At 48.6% G+C, this 12,265-nt stretch overlaps 1 protein-coding gene across 1 annotated transcript in view; it reads right to left on the reverse strand.

Moving 5' to 3' along the window:
* Positions 1-12,265, reverse strand: part of herc1 (HECT and RLD domain containing E3 ubiquitin protein ligase family member 1) — a gene marked incomplete at its 5' end in the record, with an annotated part of 68,651 nt that overhangs the window by 20,551 nt on the left and 35,835 nt on the right. The window contains 12 exons of the mRNA XM_079230511.1: positions 409-545; positions 2,332-2,459; positions 2,771-2,979; positions 3,684-3,897; positions 4,483-4,750; positions 5,590-5,764; positions 5,882-6,082; positions 6,259-6,311; positions 7,017-7,285; positions 8,027-8,253; positions 10,627-10,745; positions 10,943-11,282. Coding sequence (XP_079086637.1) covers positions 409-545; positions 2,332-2,459; positions 2,771-2,979; positions 3,684-3,897; positions 4,483-4,750; positions 5,590-5,764; positions 5,882-6,082; positions 6,259-6,311; positions 7,017-7,285; positions 8,027-8,253; positions 10,627-10,745; positions 10,943-11,282 — 2,340 coding nt within the window. The remainder of the gene's footprint in view (positions 1-408; positions 546-2,331; positions 2,460-2,770; positions 2,980-3,683; positions 3,898-4,482; positions 4,751-5,589; positions 5,765-5,881; positions 6,083-6,258; positions 6,312-7,016; positions 7,286-8,026; positions 8,254-10,626; positions 10,746-10,942; positions 11,283-12,265) is intronic.

A 12,265-nucleotide genomic window follows, 5' to 3' on the forward strand; every position in this document is an offset into this window, starting at 1 on the left:
TTTCATGTTGGAGCTCATTTTAACTACTTTAATACACTAAATAATTAGGCATATATTACTCAATAATACATCGTAGTTCATTAGTTTATTCATTTATTAAGAATGTGAATCTGCAAAATAACCAAACTAGTAACGACTACTGTCTAATAAATGTGATGAAATTAAAAGTCTAATATTTCCCTCTGAGATGTAGTGGACTAGAAGCATGAAGCTGTATAAATTGGAAATACTCAAGTAAAGTACAAGTACCATAAACCTGTACTTAAGCAGAGTACTCATGGAGCACCACGTTGTTTACAAAGTACAAGTAGCTTAAATCTGTTAAATACGACAAATGGAGCTCATCATCATTAACATCTAATAAAATGAAGCCCAGAGGAGCTAGTTAATACATAAATGAACGCTTACCATTGACCTGCCAGATGTTGACCAGTTTGTCCATGGCGGACGCCAGGTACTTCCCAGTGACGCTCCAGGCCAGAGGGGACATGCAGGGGTCGCTGGGGGAACCCAGACCCGACGTGCCGTCTTCTGAGGAACCGTCACTGGAGACACAGAACACGGAACTGGTTACTGGTGTCTGGTTACTGGTTACTGGTTACTGATGTCTGGTTACTGGTTACTAGTGTCTGGTTACTGGTTACTAGTGTCTGGTTACTGGTTACTGATGTCTGGTTACTGGATACTAGTGTCTGGTTACTGGTTACTAGTGTCTGGTTACTGGTTACTGATGTCTGGTTACTGGTTACTAGTGTCTGGTTACTGGTTACTGATGTCTGGTTACTGGTTACTGGTTACTGATGTCTGGTTACTGATGTCTGGTTACTGGTTACTGGAGTCTGGTTACTGGTTACTGATGTCTGGTTACTGGTTACTGATGTCTGGTTACTGGTTACTGGTTACTGATGTCTGGTTACTGGTTACTGATGTCTGGTTACTGGTTACTGATGTCTGGTTACTGGAGTCTGGTTACTGATGTCTGGTTACTGGTTACTGGTTACTGATGTCTGTTTACTAGTTACTGGAGTCTGGTTACTGGTTACTGATGTCTGGTTACTGGTTACTGATGTCTGGTTACTGGTTACTGGCTACTGGTGTCTGGTTACTGGTTACTGATGTCTGGTTACTGGTTACTAGTGTCTGGTTACTGGTTACTAGTGTCTGGTTACTGATGTCTGGTTACTGGTTACTAGTGTCTGGTTACTGGTTACTGATGTCTGGTTACTGGTTACTGGTTACTGATGTCTGGTTACTGGTTACTGATGTCTGGTTACTGGTTACTGGAGTCTGGTTACTGGTTACTGATGTCTGGTTACTGGTTACTGGTTACTGATGTCTGGTTACTGGTTACTGATGTCTGGTTACTGGTTACTGGTTACTGATGTCTGGAGTCTGGTTACTGGTTACTGATGTCTGGTTACTGGTTACTGGTTACTGATGTCTGGTTACTGGTTACTGATGTCTGGTTACTGGTTACTCATGTCTGGTTACTAGTTACTGGAGTCTGGTTACTGGTTACTGATGTCTGGTTACTGGTAACTGATGTCTGGTTACTGGTTACTGGTTACTAATGTCTGGTTACTGGTTACTGATGTCTGGTTACTGGTTACTCATGTCTGGTTACTGGTTACTGGAGTCTGGTTACTGATGTCTGGTTACTGGTTACTGATGTCTGGTTACTGGTTACTGATGTCTGGTTACTGATGTCTGGTGTCTGGTTACTGATGTCTGGTTACTGGAGTCTGGTTACTGGAGTCTGGTTACTGGTTACTGATGTCTGGTTACTGGTTACTGGTGTCTGGTTACTGATGTCTGGTTACTGGTTACTGATGTCTGGTTACTGGTTTCTGGTGTCTGGTTACTGGTGTCTGGTTACTGATGTCTGGTTACTGGTTACTGGTGTCTGGTTACTGATGTCTGGTTACTGATGTTTGGTTACTGGTGTCTGGTTACTGGTTACTGATGTCTGGTTACTGGTTACTGGTGTCTGGTTACTGGTTTCTGGTGTCTGGTTACTGGTTACTGATGTCTGGTTACTGGTTACTGATGTCTGGTTACTGGTTACTGGTGTCTGGTTACTGGTTTCTGGTGTCTGGTTACTGGTGTCTGGTTACTGATGTCTAGTTACTGGTTACTGGTGTCTGGTTACTGATGTCTGGTTACTGGTTACTGATGTCTGGTTACTGATGTCTGGTTACTGGTTACTGATGTCTGGTTACTGGTTTCTGGTGTCTGGTTACTGATGTCTGGTTACTGGTTACTGGTTACTGGAGTCTGGTGTCATGACCACACGGAGGTCAGTGCAGGTGGGCCGTGTGGTTGCAGCCTTACTCCTTGTTGAAGATGCAGGTCTGCTGGAGGGTGTACTGGTTCTTGGTGACGTTCCACATCCTCACCGTGCCGTCATTGCCGCTCGTCGCCAGCAGGCCTTTCTTACTGCACCACCCACACGTGATGACCTGAGTGAAGCAGACGCACTTTAACACCCAACACGGTATGGACCAAAACATGGGGGAGGAAGAAGAGGAAGAAGAGGAAGAAGAGGAAGAAGAGAAAGAAGCGGAAGAGTAGGAGGAGGAAGAGAAGATGGAGGGGGAGGCGGAGACGGAAGAGGAGGAGGAGGAAACGGAGGAGGAGGAAGAGGAGGCGGAAGAGAAGATGTAAGAGGAGGAGACAGAGGAGGAGGATGAGGAGGAAGAGCAGGAGGCCACAGGTCAGTGTGCAGCGTTCTGCCGCTCAGGAAGTGGGAGGAGCCTCCCGGTGGACTCACTCTGCTCTGGTGAGCCTCCAGCTTGATGAAGGAACACTTCCGCAGGTCGCCCGCCATGTCGGCGAAGGTCTGCGGCCGGCTGTGGTTGTTGTCGCGGTCGTGGGCGGCCAGCGTGCGCACCAGCTGCTGGGCGGCCCACTGCCGGTGCTGCGAGGACAGCCGGGAGGACAGGCAACAGGCCGCCAGAGCGTTGGCCAGCTCCAGAGGCCCTACAGCGGAGGGGTTATGGGAAGTGTGGGCATACAAATGCGCAATTAGACCTGATCGACACGGAGCAGAGGGTGACAGGATGCACCGGGTGAGTGAGAGAACAGAAAACAACCCAGGAGGCCATGAGTCATGTGTGCAGAAGAAGCTGAAACAGAGATCACCGATGCATCAAACAGTCATGAGATGATTCAAATTAAAAACACGTGATGGGGCAGAAGCAAGAATATGATGACGCAGTCTGCAGGGACAGCTCACCCCAAAATATAAAATATATAAGTTATGTTGAGGCTTGTGGGGCTAAAAGCCCCCCCAAAACATTTGAAAACTAAACAGCAATATCTCTTTTAGGAAAATCAGTTTCATGCAGGAATTGTTTTCTTTCTACCGAACCATTTAGATTGATAAAAAAAAAAAACAGGTCAAAAAAATTAAAAAAAGAGGAAAAAGGAATAGAAAAATCATCTGTTTTTGATTTTGGAGTGAACTGTCCCTTTAAGAAAAATTTACAGTATAACAAAAGACATTTTGACACATTTTTTAAGGATAAAAGTGCATGATTTGGCTTAAATAATGGAGGCAGGATCATGTGCTTGACTGCTCTGAGATGAAAATAAGACAAACATGAAACATGATGGCTCTGAGCCCAACGACACGGAGCTCCAGCTCCTTGGTTTCAGCCTGCAGCTGCTCCGGGTCTACAAACCTCTCTTCTCCATATCGGCCTTGTCGTAGGCGGGTCGGAGTCGGGCCCCTTTGTCTGCCAGCAGCGCCACCAGCGCCTGAGTGACCACGAAGTTGGGCGAGGTGACGAGCTTGTTCTCCTCGGCGACGCCGCGCAGGAAGCTGGGCAGGAACTTCCTCTGGATGGGGTCGTCCACCGTGGTCAGGTTCATGCCGGTCGCTGCAGAGATCAGGTTCTGGAGAGGAGAGGAAATATACATTTATATATATATAAAAGAGTATTTATTGTAGCTTTCATTTTCTAACTGTGAGGCCGTGTTTTTCTGTCTTTGTCTGATTGTTCGTATGGTTGGTTGTTATGATGTTATATATTTTTATTTTACTTATTTGTTGTTGTTTTTTGTTGTCTAGTAATGTATAACTTGTTCAAACTTTAAATAAAATGATTAAAAGAAAGAAAACTGTGAGGAAGAATCCGAATACGTGACCAAAATAAAAATAAAGGCCTCACCTGGTTTTCATCTCAGTTTAAGGAATTTATTTGCAGTATTTATAGAATTTAAAGCACCTAAAAAAAGGGAAATGCTTCTTCTACTTTCTTTGTGAGAGTGAGATATGATTATTAATAATAATAATAATGATAATAGACTTTGTTTAGCACTTTTCATACTAAATATGCAGACCCAAAGTGCTTTACACCTAAAAACAGGTGCAAAAAGATGAAAAATAAAACATGCTTGATCAAAAAAACAAGCTTTAAAAAAACATTTTCAATAATGAATAAAATGCATAATTTAAGATTGAAAGCGCTCCACGAGTACCTGTGTGCAGAGCTGCACCAGCAGCTTGGCGGCGTTGGGGCTGTTGGAGGCCAGGCAGCCCACGGCCGTGCTGAGGTAGGCCAGGCAGGAGATGGGCTTGCTGGCCTTGGCGGCCCCCCGGGGCCTCTCGGCGTGACCGGCGCCCGACGTGGGGCTGGTGGAGAGACCGGCCCGGCCCGCGGCCGCCAGACACATCAGCCGGACCAGAGTCCGGATGTCGGTCAGACCCAGAGACTCCAGACCGGCGGCCAGGCTGCAGCTGGAGCCGCTGCGAGGGCGGGAAGGGAGAGAAGTCATGGAGCAGCTTTAACATGTGGAGGAGCAGCTTTAACATGTGAAGGAGCAGCTTTAACATGTGGAGGAGCAGCTTTAACATGTAAAGGAGCAGCTTTAACATGTGGAGGAGCAGCTTTAACATGTGGAGGAGCAGCTTTAACATGTGGAGGAGCAGCTTTAACATGTGGAGGTGAATCTTTAACATGTGAAGGAGCAGCTTTAACATGTGGAGGAGCAGCTTTAACATGTGAAGGAGCAGCTTTAACATGTGGAGGAGCAGCTTTAACATGTGGAGGTGAATCTTTAACATGTGGAGGAGCAGCTTTAACATGTGGAGGAGCAGCTTTAACATGTGAAGGAGCAGCTTTAACATGTGGAGGAGCAGCTTTAACATGTGGAGGAGCAGCTTTAACATGTGAAGGAGCAGCTTTAACATGTGGAGGTGAATCTTTAACATGTGGAGGAGCAGCTTTAACATGTGAAGGAGCAGCTTTAACATGTGGAGGAGCAGCTTTAACATGTGAAGGAGCAGCTTTAACATGTGGAGGAGCAGCTTTAAAATGTGGAGGTGAATCTTTAACATGTGAAGGAGCAGCTTTAACATGTGGAGGAGCAGCTTTAAAATGTGGAGGTGAATCTTTAACATGTGGAGGTGAATCTTTAACATGTGAAGGAGCAGCTTTAACATGTGGAGGAGCAGCTTTAACATGTGGAGGTGAATCTTTAACATGTGGAGGAGCAGCTTTAACATGTGGAGGTGAATCTTTAACATGTGGAGGTGAATCTTTAACATGTGGAGGTGAATCTTTAACATGTGGAGGTGCAGGTTACCTGACGGACAGCAGGGACAGGGCTCTCATCACCATGGTCCGGGCCAGCAGCACCTGGGCGGCGGCCGTCACCCTCCTGAGCGCCATCACCCGGTCGTGGGGGTTCTGCAGGGCGGCCGCCTGCTCGCCGAGGGTCACCCTGCCCGACGAGCTCTTATCCACCGAGGTCTGACAGCCTGGACACACACACACACACACACACACACACACACACACACACACACACACACACACGCTCAGTCTGGCGTCGTTAAAGCCGGCGGCGCCGCGTCCTGACGGGCTCCGGTCCTCACCGATCTGCAGCAGGGTCTCCTCCATGCTGTTGCTGGCCGTCACCATGGCGACGGAGGCCCCCAGCGGGTCGCTGTCGGGGAACTGGACGGCCTCGGGGACGATCCTGCGCTCGCCGAGGCCCAGCGGCCCGGCCAGGAGCTCGAACTCTTCCTCGCCCGTCAGCTTCTCGTCTTCGTCGACGTCCAGCATGTCCCAGTCCTCTGCAAAGAAACGTTTATCTTTTTTACAATTTACACTCGAAACGATGAACCTTGACTTTCTTTACGTACGATTTTATTTAACATTGGAAGATAACGACAATACATTTAAACAGAATGTAATCCATACCTTCTAAAATAAAAATAAATGTGGTTTAATTTGAAATGGAACACGTTACCTTCATAGACGCTGTCCTGCTTCCCCAGGAGGTCCGGAGCTTGTCCCTTATACCTGGAAATAATAAAACACACGAGGAGGGATCACCTTCACCTCCTTTGAATAACGAGAAGAACAAAACATAACGCCTGATGATGAACATATGCGCTCTATAAAGTTATTTAAGTCAAAGTTAACGGAGTCCAGGTAGATTGGCACTTTTCAGGCATTCCTTTGCTGCACCTTTAAACGTTTCTCTAACCCACAATGCATCAGTACAAAGCGTGACATCTAATTTTAACAAATCATAAAGCGAAGCTGAAGGAAATACGATGAAAACAAACAAAGTGTCTTCATTTAAAAAAAGTATGTTTCACTATTTTATACACACAAATATAATAGAATGACATAAGAAATTAAATATTAAATATATATAATATTACATATATTAATATATATTATAAGTTGTAATATTTGTATTTTATTATTAATATTTTAGTTTTATATATTAGATTTACTCTATTTAACTTAATTTACAGAGGTGGTTGTTGTGACGTGAAGCAACTGGTGCGCACACACACACACACACACACACACACACACACACACACACACACACACACACACACACACACACACACACACACACACAGTGAGTCACACCAGTCACTCCATAACGAGCAGCTAGTTCATAATTCGTTCATTCGTAATGCTGAGCCACGAGGAAAGGAAGCGAGGAAAGGAAACGCCCTCGCTCCCTCGTCCCAGGCGTGCGCCTACCTCTCCACGACGGGCACCTTGGCCTTGCTCTTGATGGCCAGGTACTTCTCCCGGCAGCCTCCGCACAGCAGGTAGTACGGGTTGCCGCTGCCGCACTCGCCCCCGAACCAGCCGTCCACGTAGGAGCCGTTGCTGCGGTAACCCTGCCGGTTGGCGCTGCGGCCGCAGCCCGGGTGACTCTTCTTCATGTGCTGGTTGAAGTTGGCCACGTTGGCCTCGCACAGCTCGCACACCACCACCTCGTCCCGGTCGTCCGTCTCGCACACGTGCTGCGGGGGGTCGAGGTACGATCACGTGGACACACACACACACACACACACACACACACACACACACATATAGACGAGACACACGACACACAGGTGATCAGAAGAGCAGTTACGCCACGAACCAACGAGCTTCACATCCATGAGTTGCAAGCCACAGCCGATGAATGGTTTTGTTATTAAAAAAAAGAGTTTAGTCTTTCATTCCATGGCGGTTAGATGAGTGCTCTTGAACCAGCGATTGTCTCATGAAGCCGGCGAGTCAGCGTGCAGATAAAGTACCAGTTTACCCTCTGAACCCCCAAAAAACCCGCCTGTGGGATGTTCTTTAAAACAATCACCAAAACGACACCGTTTATCAAAACCAGAAGCTGTGATTATTGTCAGATGTTCATCTTTCCGACGGTCCTTGAACTCATCGTGCGTGACGAACACTTCGGTCAGAAAGAGCGGCCAAAACGAAGCTTAAAATGTTGATATTTCATCAGAAACTATTTATTCTCATTGTCGTATTTAAACTCCCGGCGCCAAGTAAAGGCTCAAAAAAATGATAAATTGAAGACGTGTTCTAGTCCTCTGCTTCTAGTCACGATGGTTCTGTGTCCACAGAGGAGCAGGACTTTTATTTTGAAGGGACGCCCCTAAACCTGGTTGGGGTTCAGAGGGTGGACTGGGTGAAGCGGAGCAGCGGCGGTTAGAGAGCAGCGCGGCGGCCCTCTGGACAGAGCTTAAAGTCACACACACCCATGTTGGCCAGTCCAGTACCTCCGGGATCCACATTCCCAGAATGTCGGTGTCGCTGGCGAGGTCCTGGCCGAACATGGCCTCCATGGTCTCCTCGTCCAGGTCCATCTCCAGCTCCTCGTCCAGGTTGAAGTCGTACAGCGCGCCCGGGTCCTGCTGCTGCTGCAGAGACGACACCTCACGCCGAGACTGGCTGTGGTGAGCCTGCACCGAGCGGTACAGACCGGCTGGAGGGAGAGGGAGGCGGTGAAGAGAGGGAGAAGGTGAAGAGAGGGAGAAGGTGAAGAGAGGGAGAAGGTGAAGAGAGGGAGGAGAGGGAGGCGGTGAAGAGAGGGAGAAGGTGAAGAGAGGGAGGAGGTGAAGAGAGGGAGGAGAGGGAGGCGGTGAAGAGAGGAAGAAGGTGAAGAGAGGGAGAAGGTGAAGAGAGGGAGAAGGTGAAGAGGGGGAGGCGGTGAAGAGAGGGAGAAGATGAAGAGAGGGAGAAGATGAAGAGAGGGAGAAGATGAAGAGAGGGAGAAGGTGAAGAGAGGGAGAAGATGAAGAGAGGGAGAAGGTGAAGAGAGGGAGAAGGTGAAGAGAGGGAGAAGGTGAAGAGAGGGAGAAGGTGAAGAGGGGGAGGCGGTGAAGAGAGGGAGAAGATGAAGAGAGGGAGAAGGTGAAGAGAGGGAGAAGATGAAGAGAGGGAGAAGGTGAAGAGAGGGAGAAGGTGAAGAGAGGGAGAAGGTGAAGAGAGGGAGGAGAGGGAGACGTTGAAGAGAGGGAGAAGATGAAGAGAGGGAGACGGTGAAGAGAGGGAGACGGTGAAGAGAGGGAGGAGAGGGAGACGGTGAAGAGAGGGAGAAGGTGAAGAGAGGGAGGAGAGGGAGGCGGTGAAGAGAGGGAGAAGGTGAAGAGAGGGAGGAGAGGGAGGCGGTGAAGAGAGGGAGAAGGTGAAGAGAGGGAGAAGGTGAAGAGAGGGAGAAGGTGAAGAGAGGGAGAAGATGAAGAGAGGGAGAAGGTGAAGAGAGGGAGAAGGTGAAGAGAGGGAGAAGGTGAAGAGAGGGAGAAGGTGAAGAGAGGGAGGAGAGGGAGGCGGTGAAGAGAGGGAGAAGGTGAAGAGAGGGAGGAGAGGGAGGCGGTGAAGAGAGGGAGAAGGTGAAGAGAGGGAGAAGGTGAAGAGAGGGAGGAGAGGGAGGCGGTGAAGAGAGGGAGAAGGTGAAGAGAGGGAGGAGAGGGAGGCGGTGAAGAGAGGGAGAAGGTGAAGAGAGGGAGAAGGTGAAGAGAGGGAGAAGGTGAAGAGAGGGAGAAGATGAAGAGAGGGAGAAGGTGAAGAGAGGGAGAAGGTGAAGAGAGGGAGGAGAGGGAGACGGTGAAGAGAGGGAGAAGGTGAAGAGAGGGAGAAGGTGAAGAGAGGGAGGAGAGGGAGACGGTGAAGAGAGGGAGAAGGTGAAGAGAGGGAGAAGGTGAAGAGAGGGAGAAGGTGAAGAGAGGGAGGAGAGGGAGACGGTGAAGATGGAGAGAAGGTGAAGAGAGGGAGGAGAGGGAGGCGGTGAAGAGAGGGAGAAGGTGAAGAGAGGGAGAAGGTGAAGAGAGGGAGAAGGTGAAGATGGAGAGAAGGTGAAGAGAGGGAGGAGAGGGAGGCGGTGAAGAGAGGGAGAAGGTGAAGAGAGGGAGAAGGTGAAGAGAGGGAGATGGTGAAGATGGAGAGAAGGTGAAGAGAGGGAGAAGGTGAAGAGAGGGAGGAGAGGGAGACGGTGAAGATGGAGAGAAGGTGAAGAGAGGGAGAAGGTGAAGAGAGGGAGGAGAGGGAGGCGGTGAAGAGAGGGAGAAGGTGAAGAGAGGGAGAAGGTGAAGAGAGGGAGAAGGTGAAGAGAGGGAGAAGATGAAGAGAGGGAGAAGGTGAAGAGAGGGAGAAGGTGAAGAGAGGGAGAAGGTGAAGAGAGGGAGAAGGTGAAGAGAGGGAGATGGTGAAGATGGAGAGAAGGTGAAGAGAGGGAGAAGGTGAAGAGAGGGAGGAGAGGGAGGCGGTGAAGAGAGGGAGAAGGTGAAGAGAGGGAGAAAGTGAAGAGAGGGAGGAGAGGGAGACGGTGAAGATGGAGAGAAGGTGAAGAGAGGGAGAAGGTGAAGAGAGGGAGGAGAGGGAGGCGGTGAAGAGAGGGAGAAGGTGAAGAGAGGGAGAAGGTGAAGAGAGGGAGAAGATGAAGAGAGGGAGACGGTGAAGAGAGGGAGAAGATGAAGAGAGGGAGAAAGTGAAGAGAGGGAGGAGAGGGAGACGGTGAAGATGGAGAGAAGGTGAAGAGAGGGAGAAGGTGAAGAGAGGGAGGAGAGGGAGACGGTGAAGATGAAGAGAAGGTGAAGAGAGGGAGGAGAGGGAGACGGTGAAGAGAGGGAGGAGAGGGAGACGGTGAAGAGAGGGAGAAGGTGAAGAGAGGGAGAAGGTGAAGAGAGGGAGGAGAGGGAGACGGTGAAGATGGAGAGAAGGTGAAGAGAGGGGAGAAGAGAGAGAGAGGGAAGGGTGAAGAGAGGACGTTGGAGAGAGAGAGAAAGAGAGACACAGAGAGAGAGAGAGAGAGAGAGAGAGAGAGAGAGAGAGAGAGAGAGAGACTAAAAGTGGTCCTCACCCGCTCTGGCCAGCAGTGTGCGAGCAGCGAGGTCAAAGCGATGCTTCCTGCCGACAGCAGAGCGTCCTCTGAGCGTCCCGCTGGAGGCGGCTGCGTTGTCCTGGTCCAGAGCCTCAGGACTACGAGCAATGAGACGATGAATACTTTAAATACTGCGAATACTTTTACACACACGATCTTCAGTTACATCGTAACTGTAAGACGTCTTCATGTTTCCTCTGATCATCCGGCTGTCAGGCGGCACAACCAGCTAGAACCACAGCACCTAACACCTGAGCACCAAGTGATTCTTTAACAAAAGCGCTTCCACCGTCACCTCTCGCTAAAGCCCTCCTCCATCTCCGAGGCGTCTGCGCTGGCGATCTCTCCGGGCGAGGTCAGGTACGGGCTCCTGTCCAGAGACTTTCCCCCGGAGGAGGCCGTCGCCCCCGGACAGGACGGGTCGGACCCGCCGCCGCCGCCGTGAGGCTCGTCATGAGGCCCGTCGTGAGGCTCGTCATGAGGCCCGTCGTGAGGCTCGTCGTGAGGCCCGTCGTGAGGCCCGTCGTGAGGCCCGTCGTGAGGCCCGTCGTGAGGCTCGTCCTCCGTGCCCGGATGCTCGATCATCCACATGGCGAGCACCGTGATGTTCTGAGCGTCCGCTTCGCCTCGAGCGCCTGAGACCACAAGATTCAAGAGGCGTAACACGCGGTTTATGACGGGTGCGGAACATCCTGGTTTAACCAATTCAAAAACAATCCTGAGTGATTGTTATATACAACTGTAAATCATAGCTTGTTTTATGAAAAAAAAAAGACCAAAGTATTTGGATGTATTGAACACCATAAGTAATATACAAGTGAAATATATGGTTTGGTACATGAGAAAATTCAAATGTCACACATGTGTGCAAATGCAAATGTTGGAGTCCTCGCCTGAATGTTCTCTCTTCTAAACCCTCTCTAACTTTGTTCTGCTTCACTTTATCAAAGTCAACCTTTGCAGAGAGAATGTTCACATATTGTTGTATGATTTGGGTTAGAGAATGTTCACATATTGAGCAATGATTTGGTTTAGTGAATGTTCACATATTGAGCTATGACTTGGTTTAGAGAATGTTCACATATTGTGTTATGATTTGGGTTAGAGAATGTTCACATATTGTGCTATGATTTGGGTTAGAGAATGTTCACATATTGAGCTATGATTTGGGTTAGAGAATGTTCACATATTGTGTTATGATTTGGGTTAGTGAATGTTCACATATTGAGCTATGATTTGGGTTAGAGAATGTTCACATATTGTGCTATGATTTGGGTTAGAGAATGTTCACATATTGAGCTATGATTTGGGTTAGAGAATGTTCACATATTGAGCTATGATTTGGTTTAGTGAATGTTCACATATTGAGCTATGATTTGGGTTAGAGAATGTTCACATATTGTGCTATGATTTGGGTTAGAGAATGTTCACATATTGAGCTATGATTTGGGTTAGAGAATGTTCACATATTGAGCTATGATTTGGGTTAGAGTTGGACCTTACAGCTGCATCATTTCAAAGAAATAATCATCCTGAAAGTGATTTCTTTCTAGGCGGACCTGAAACCTTTACATTTTTTTCTGTGTGTCATCTTCATTTACTCTTAACCAGTAACATA

This window comes from Taurulus bubalis, assembly GCF_910589615.1.
Source record: "Taurulus bubalis genome assembly, chromosome: 15".
Taxonomy (NCBI): domain Eukaryota; kingdom Metazoa; phylum Chordata; class Actinopteri; order Perciformes; family Cottidae; genus Taurulus; species Taurulus bubalis.